The sequence below is a fragment of the Neomonachus schauinslandi genome, chromosome 13 (genome assembly GCF_002201575.2).
Source record: "Neomonachus schauinslandi chromosome 13, ASM220157v2, whole genome shotgun sequence".
Lineage (NCBI taxonomy): Eukaryota > Metazoa > Chordata > Mammalia > Carnivora > Phocidae > Neomonachus > Neomonachus schauinslandi.
The window spans coordinates 14,428,945-14,437,542 of NC_058415.1; the positions used below are offsets into that span (position 1 = coordinate 14,428,945).

The 8,598-nt window shown below is 42.9% G+C and overlaps 1 protein-coding gene across 1 annotated transcript in view; it reads right to left on the minus strand.

The window, feature by feature from the left end:
• Positions 1-7,208, minus strand: part of C13H9orf57 (chromosome 13 C9orf57 homolog) — an 18,704-nt gene extending 11,496 nt beyond the window's left edge. Inside the window, exons 1-2 of the mRNA XM_044920749.1 lie at positions 7,157-7,208; positions 1,844-1,966 (exon numbers count right to left, since the gene is read on the minus strand). Of these exons, the coding sequence (XP_044776684.1) occupies positions 1,844-1,966; positions 7,157-7,208 (175 nt within the window). The remainder of the gene's footprint in view (positions 1-1,843; positions 1,967-7,156) is intronic.
• Between the last annotated feature and the right edge of the window lie 1,390 nt (positions 7,209-8,598).

The following is an 8,598-nucleotide window of genomic DNA, read 5'->3' on the forward strand; positions in this document are numbered from 1 at the left end:
AAAAAAAAAGGGATTGATAAGATGTTGGTTGAAAAAGGGAAAAAGAAAAATTCAAAAAGAATAAAAAAAGAAAAAAAGACAGTTAAAAAAAATTAACTTTGAAAGACTACAGAATCATGGTAAAAAAGCCATGAATTCTATGTGCAGTAGTCCCCTAGAGCTGGAGTTCTGCCGTTCTCATTGATCGGTAAACTTGGTCTTGGCTGGCTGTTCTCGCTGATCTTCTGGGGAGGGGCCTGTTGCCGTGGTTTCCAAATGTCTTTGCCGGAGGCAGAATTGCCCCGCCCTTGCCCCCTCCCAGCTAAGTAATCTGCTGGGGTTTGCTCTCCGGGGCTTTTGTTCCCTTCGAGCTTTCCGTACAGCTCTGGAGGCGGAGAGTGAAAATGGCGGCCTCCCAATCTCCGCCCCGGAGGAGCCGAGAACTCGGGGTCCCGCTTCTCAGTGAGCCCCCAGAGAAAAGCCGTCAGTCACTCCCGTCTCCCCGGTCTCCAGCCGCACTCCGTGCTCACCCGGCCTGTGACCGCGCGTTTCTATCTCTGGCACCCGAGCCCGGGTGGCGTCTCCAAACCCAGCAGATCCCTGCGGCACACTCCTGCACGGCTCCTCCCAGGGGAGGAAGGTGAGTCTCCCCGGATCTGCCGCTTGTTGGGTCCCTGCTGGAGGAGCAGGGGCCCGACTGTGCCGCGGATCACGGTTTATGGCCACCCCGAGCTGAGAGCCCGCACCTCGGCTCCGTCTCTTCAGCCGGCTTCCCCGCTCCGATCCCTGGGAGCTCTGCCGCACTCAGCCACCCCCGGTCTTTCTGTGACCCCAAGGGTCCTGAGACCACACTGTCCCGCAAGGGTTCCACCCCTCACTTAGCCACCAGAGTGACGTCCTGCAGCGGAGCAGACTTTTAAAAGTTCCGATTTTGTGCTCTGCGGCTCTATCACTTGCCAGAAGCGGCCGCCGGAGGCCCCTCCCCCGCCGTCTATCCTCCCGAATATCGCCTCGGATTCACTTCTCCGCACGTCCTACCTTCCAGAAAGTGGTCACTTTTCTGATGAGAGAGTTGTTGCTCTTCTTTTCTTCGATCTCCTGTTGAGTTTGTAGGTGTTCAGAATGGTTTGATCCCTATCCAGCTGAATTCCTGAGACCAGACGAAATCCAGGTCTCCTACTCCTCCGCCATCTTGCTCCGCCCTCTTCAGCATTTTCTTTTAAGGTTTTCATCATTCGGATATTTGCATTTACTCTTTAACCCATGCAGGCAAGTCTGGCTTCCTGGGCGTGGTGTCCATGAGGCAGTATATACATTCACTAGGAGCCTACACTCTGCAATCAAAGTTCGTGCATTTGAATACTGGCTCCAACACTTACCCGCTGTGTAACATCATGCACATTTCTTAATCTCCCTATGCCTCAGATTTCTCATCTTTAAAATGGGGATAGTGACAAGATCCTTGGGGCGCCTGGGTGGCTCAGTCAGTTGGGCATCTGACTCCTGGTTTTGGCTCAGGTCATGATCTCAGGGTTATGAGGTCGTGCCCCACGTTGGGCTCTGTGCTCGGTAGCGTGGAGTCTGCTTGTCCCTCTCCCCCTGCTCCTCCCCACTCATGCTCTCTCTTTCTCTCAAATAAGTAAATAAATAAATAAATAAATAAATAAAATCTTAAAAAAAAAATAAAACGGTGATAGTGACAAGATCCAGCTCATATCATTATTTTGTTGGCATAATGTAACCCAGGTAAAGCCCTTAGTACGACATTTGGCATGTAGCAAATGTTCAGTGAATGTTTGCTTTTATGTAGGGATTTTTCTTATACTGATTTTCAATAATTTTTTTTGTAAGTGTCAAGACTTACCTCTTAGGTGAGTCTGTTTCATGCAATACTGACCAGGTTTTGTTCTGCAGGTTCCCAAATCCAAAAGACATCCGTGGAAGGGCATTGAGAGGTTGCATAATCTACAAGTCATACCTCTAACATCTCCAAAGTGTAGGAGAAAAAAAAAAATAAGGGGAAAATAGAAGTGAGACCAGCAAGCGAGAAAGAGAGAGAGAAAAAATAGTGATAATAGTGATTTTCAACTTAAAAAGGTAAGCAATATTTAAAAAATTAATTCTAAAAACTCATATAAATTAAAATTATTTTTATTTTGAAAATGGGGGCAATGTCAAAGCATATGCTACATTCATGAACTGGAAGCCCCCAGAACAGATACTAATTAGATATGAAGGCAGGTGGTCTAAACAATTTAGCTGGTAAAAACTTACTGAGTTCCTCAGTGCCTCATTAAATCAAACCAGTTATTTAGGCAGAAAATTTAATTTCATCCATTCACTATTAGGCCATCACTTCAATGTCTAAGACAGTACATTATATATAGTAGGTTCTCAGGGTGCCTGGGTGGCTCAGTCGTTAAGCGTCTGCCTTTGGCTCAGGTCATGATCCCGGGGTCCTGGGATTGAGCCCCGCACCGGGCCCCCTGCTCAGGGGGAAGCCTGCTTCTCCCTCTCCTGCTCCCCCTGCTTGTGTTCCATCTCTCGCTGTGTCTCTCTCTGTCAAATAAATAAATAAAATCTTAAAAAAATATATATATATATAGTAGTTCTCTGTGACTATTTATTGCCTGATTAATGTTTACATATTGGTTATCTTCAGCACTTAAATTTAATGCTTAAAATGTTATTCATTTTGGTTACATAGAAATAGCCCGAGATTCTTGAACTTAGTCAACATAGGTAAGATTGGAAGCCATTATCTAGAAGATTGGTTTCCAAATTTGACCATGCATCCCATTTATATAAACAGTTAAAATAAAATAAACACAGATTCCCAGAGGCCCTACAGACCTGAGTTAGAATCTGTAGGAAGTGGGGCTCGGAAATGTGTATTTCAGATATGCAGAAAGAGCTGAGGGCGTGTGATCTGGACCAGTGTTTGAGAACCACTATTTCCCCTGAATTCAGAAATCTCCTTTATACCAACTTCTGCAGGGAGCCTTGACTAGTGACTCGTCCCCATTAAAAACACCTCAGATTGTTCAAAGATTCTTCTGAAACTTAGACCAAATCTGTCTCATTGTTCATAGTTCCCATCTTTTTTTTTTTTTTAAGATTTATTTATTTATTTGAGAGAGTGAGAATGAGAGAGAGAGAGCATGAGAGCGGGGAGGGTCAGAGGGAGAAGCAGACTCCCTGCCGAGCAGGGAGCCCGATGTGGGACTCGATCCCGGGACTCCAGGATCATGACCTGAGCCGAAGGCAGTCGCTTAACCAACTGAGCCACCCAGGCGCCCCCATAGTTCCCATCTTTTAACATAGGAAGACCATTGCTGTGTTGCTGCTATTCATTGACAACCCAAAAGAAGAGTTTACTAGACATTTTGCACATTGTATTTTCCATCTCCGTCTGCCATATTCAGGGTTAGAAAATATCACTTTTAAGAGAAAATAGTCTGGCTGATGAGGCTAATTAACCTCTGTTGACTGTTCTCTACAAGTCCAACCTCCTCTCAAGATACTTTGGAAATTTCCCATTGGTTCTCTCTCTGAGCATGCCAGACTTTCAATCCATAATCAACAATCCATCAACAAATACTTGTTTTTAAGAACTAAGCTTATGCCAAGGACTCTGCTCGGCAATTGACACGCATTAGCTCAGTCATTTCTCACAGGAAGCCTCCAGGCAGGTATTATCATTGCTCACATTTCACATAAAAGAAAACTAAGCCTCAAGATTTTAAGTAGCTTGTGCAAGTCGTAGAGACAGGAGTTTAAAAAGGTCTATTGCAATCTAAGGCCCTTGTTCTAAGCAAGCACACCGTGTCCTAGAGCTGCCTACCTTTTTTGTATCTCAAACCTCCTGATCGTGTCCTTTTCTTTCTGGATATTTTGATTCTTACTAGATTCTGGGTCCATTGCCTGCCCAGAATACTAGGGCTGCTTAGTTCTTTAAGACGTGCCAAGATAGTTTTCCTCCTGCACTTATGGCTTCTCAATCTCACCACTTGCCCTTAGAGATCCACTGCATGGTTTGGACCTTTGGTGCCAGTGGTCCCTCCAAGGTAGAGAGCTCGGAGGAGGCTAGCTCTTTCTCTGCCTTGCCTGAGGCCCATGTACTGTTTTCCGGGGGGAGATCTGCTCTAGCTTCTTTCCCTCCATCTCAGAGGGCCCTTCCTCCTCCTGATCCCACACCTAGTATCCATAACCTTCTTCCTAAAACCTTGGCTCTGGCATTCTTTATGGCTGAAGATGATACCTTAATTTTTTTTTTTTAAGATTTTATTTATTTATTTGACAGAGAGAGACACAGCGAGAGAGGGAACATAAGCAGGGGAGGTGGGAGAGGGAGAAGCAGGCTTCCCGCCGAGCAGGGAGCCCAATGTGGGGCTCGATCCCAGGACCCTGGGATTATGACCTGAGCCGAAGGCAGACGCTTAACGACTGAGCCACCCGGGCGCCCGATACCTTAATTTTTAGGCTTTTTTGTTGTCTATATCTGTTCAATTGCCTAAGTATTTATAAATATTTCTCAGATCCCGTTTCCTTTCTTCCAGTGTCTTTTTATCTGAAAACTGATTGTTGGTTTTATTAACATTAATATAACATGATATATTCCAATTTGACAACTAAATTTAAAGCTTCGGGTGTTAAGTAAAATGAATAGTTTCTTTACATGATTAATTCTGAACTATACTATTCTATGACTTTATTTATTAACAGGAAACATCCAAAAGATTTTTTTATATATAATTATTTATATTGTAGATCATATCTAGTTATTTAAATATATATTATAAAATCATGATGATGGTGAGCTTTTAGTTTTTATTTGATTTTATTTTTTAAAAGATTTTATTTATTTATTTTAGAGAGAGAGAGACAGCACGAGTGTGAGGGGCAGAAGGAGACGGAGAGAGAGAGAATATGAAGCAGACTCCATAGTGACCGTGGATCATGGCACTGGGCTCAATCCCAGGACCCTGGGATCATGACCTGAGCTGAAACCGAGAGTCAGACACTCAACCGACTAAGCCACCCAGGCACCCCAGGTGGTGAGCTTTTTAAATAACCACTCCTTACTTCAAGGTTTCTCTTTATGCTGAATTTTCTTCTTTTACCCTCACATCTTCCCTGTGTATCTGGCAAAATTAATGCAGTCCCCTTCCTGACTCATTTTTTCATGATACTCAAGACCCTGAAGATGTTCTTGTGTGATTTTCTACCTATTCATATGCTCCTCTCTACAGTTTTTCCAGGAGGCTGGTAGAAAGATGTACAATGCAGCCGAGACCTAAGCTTTGCTGTGTGAGTGCCCAGTGCCCTCCCTGTTGTATGCTGTACTTAGTGATGAGGGGGGTGTGGGATCCAAAGGCCACAAACTGGCGGTCCAGGGGCCAGACTGGTTTGTTTAACATGCACAGAGCTTTCAAAAATCAGTTGTGGGGGCGCCAGGGTGGCTCAGTCGTTGAGCGTCTGCCTTCGACTCAGGTCATGATCCCAGGACGTCCTGGGATCGAGCCCCGCATCGGGCTCCCTGCTCAGCGGGAGGCCTGCTTCTCCCTCTCCCACTCCCCCTGCTTGTGTTCCCTCTCTCGCTGTGTCTCTCTCTGTCAAATAAATAAATAAAATCTTAAAAAAAAAATCAGTTGTGAATATTAAAAAATGGGGAGAGTTTTCCTACAAACCTGAGTTCTGGTGTCTCTTGAAGAATCAGAAGGTTTGGTGATTGCTGGGCTCTCCTTTCGCTATGACAGCAAACTGTGTAGCTGGGCACTGGCTGTCCCCACTCTTGTTTCATTGTTTGCTAGCTTCCCCCAGTGATATGAGCTGACCAGATGCTTGAGGCATTTCAGTTAGTGACCCCAGTCTTTGCTGCTCGTGGTCTCCAAGTCTCAATATTAGAATTTTATTTATCTCTGGGATGCATTCTAGATTCTTCCCAATGAAATGTGGTGTCCAGACCAGCACATCTTCCATCACTTGGAAGCTTGTTGGACACGCAAACTCGGGCCCCACACCGACCTGTTGAATCAGGTTCTGCATTTTAGCAAGATTCCCAGGTGACTCATTTGTTCATTAAATGTTGTGACTCTAAGAAAATCCTGGGTTCAGCATAGAGTAACTCTCTTCATTATCATCTTACCACTTCACTGAGAGGGAGAATTCCCATAATGGTGCTTGAACATGGCTGTTTGGAGGTATTACCTTCAGGCATATCTACCTGGTACGAAGGGCCTTAGGAATCCTATAAAAGGAATTGAAAGTGCCCTATTATCTCCTTTATTGGTTCTTTTATAAATGAAGGAATGCTGGAGATGATGGAGAAGAGCACATTTAACAGGAGAAGTGCTAGAAGGCCTGTGTCTATGCTTATTTGGCTTAATTAATTTGTTTTCTTTGCCATTATTTTTTTAAGATTTTATCTGAGAGAGAGAGAGAGCAAGAGAGAGTTTGGGAGGAGCGGAGGGAGAGGGACAAGCAGACTCTGTGCTGCTGAGCAGGGCGCCCAGCATGGGGCTCAGTCTCACAGTCCTGAGATCATGACTTGAGCCCAAATCAAGAATGGATGCTTAACCACCTGAGCCACCCAAGTGCCCCTCTTTGCCTATCTCTAAGAGCTTCCAGACTCATTTGGTTAGCTCCAGCTTAGTTATAACAATAGCAACAAGTGGGCTATCTAGAAGCTCAGTTTTCTCATCTATAAAATGGGAAATAACAGGATTTAACTCATAGGGTTGTCATGAGGGTTCAATGAATTAAAGCAAATGTAATGTTTAGGCCAGTTCCTGGCATATAGTATATGCTCAATAAGTGTTAGGTTGCACCACTTGTTTAAAAGTGCTTCCTTAGGCCTTGCTATATACACCTTAATTACCTTATTTAAGGTCCTCCTCCACTGATACTGTAATTCTGTAATCTTTTAGATAATTTTCCCTCTTTTTGATTTATGTTTTCTTTCTTAAAGATTTTGTTTATTTGACAGAGAGAGAGCGCACAAGCAGGGGGAGTGGCAGGCAGAGGGAGAGGGAGAAGCAGGCTCCCCACTGAGCAGGGAGCCCGATGTGGGGCTCGATCCCAGGACCCTGGGATCATGACCTGAGCCGAAGGCAGTTGTTGCTTAACCAACTGAGCCACCCGGGCGCCCCTAATTTATGTTTTCTTAATGACTTACCACTCAAGAGGCAGAGTAACATAAAAACACCACTGAAGACAGTCCTTCTCATTCTTCTATTTCTAGCCAAAAAAAAGAAAATGGAAGGAAAGAAACATCCCACCATTAAATCTTTCCTGGGGAGGAAGTAATGAAGTTACACATTTATGTTAGCTATTACAAAGAGGGAAATAACTGGCTAAGTTTCTTTTACTTCATTAAGAAAGTATGAATAAACTTAGTTTGTGAAAGAGGGGGAAAAAAATACCTGTCTTTATTAAAAATTCACCATAAAAGTTCTCCTAGCTCTAGAGTATTTTAAGTTTAGCTGTCTTTTTATTACCAAATACCATTCCCTCCCTTACTTTCTTTCCTGAAGTATAATTGTTTAAAACAAAACAAAAAAAATGAAATGAGATAGATTATGTTTCTAGAATAATATCCTGTTAAAATCCTTTTAACTGTTAGCCTAAAGGGAAATATTTATGTATGCTTTCTCATAAACTAATGCTTTTGTTGCAAATGATCATATTTATAAGGTAAAGCATTATATGAAAGTTAACAATAGTTAATACTTATTAAAATTAAGGGCAAGAAATAGTCAGATTGGCTAAAATTTAGTTATTTATGACCTACCTCCTAGGTCTGAATTTCTTTAAAGGTTAACAACAAATAAAATTTCTGATGTAATGAAGTCTGTTGTAACTGAAACCAACAAGGCAAGTTCCTAATCCACTAGATTCCAAACGGTTTAAACAGTAAAAATTGTCCAAGTAGACAAGATTTTTTCCCTTGTGTACTCTGATGTGTATGGAACTTAACATGAGCCAGCATTTAAACTCATTAACTGTAAATTTGGCTAAAGATTTCTATGTTTACTATACTACATATGAGTTAGTTTAGATATACCTAGCCATGTAGGTATGTAGCTCTTCATTATATAAATTAGTTGGTTTTGATAAAAAAAAATACCATATAATCTTTATAGCCATCTGAGCCACCCAGGCGCCCTATTTTTGTTTTTTTTATGACAAACAATGTTGCAGTGTGTATATATGTCCTTGGATATATATATATATGCAAGTTGTTTCTCTAAGACAGATCCTGAAAAGTGGAATTGGTTGTCATAGAGTATCTTCAGGTAACATTTTAATAGATACTTTCAAATTGCCCCTGAAAGTAACTATCAATTTTCCTACCACCAGCAGAGTATTAGTACTTTTCCTGTCATATCCTCATTAATTCTGAATCAAAGATTTGCAAAATACTTATTACTATCTAAAAATCTAAATTAAGGGGCGCCTGGGTGGCTCAGTCGTTAAGCGTCTGCCTTCGGCTCGGGTCATGATCCCGGGCTCCTGGGATCGAGCCCCGCATCGGGCTCCCTGCTCCGCGGGAAGCCTGCTTCTCCCTCTCCCACTCCCCCTGCTTGTGTTCCCTCTCTCGCTGTGTCTCTCTCTGTC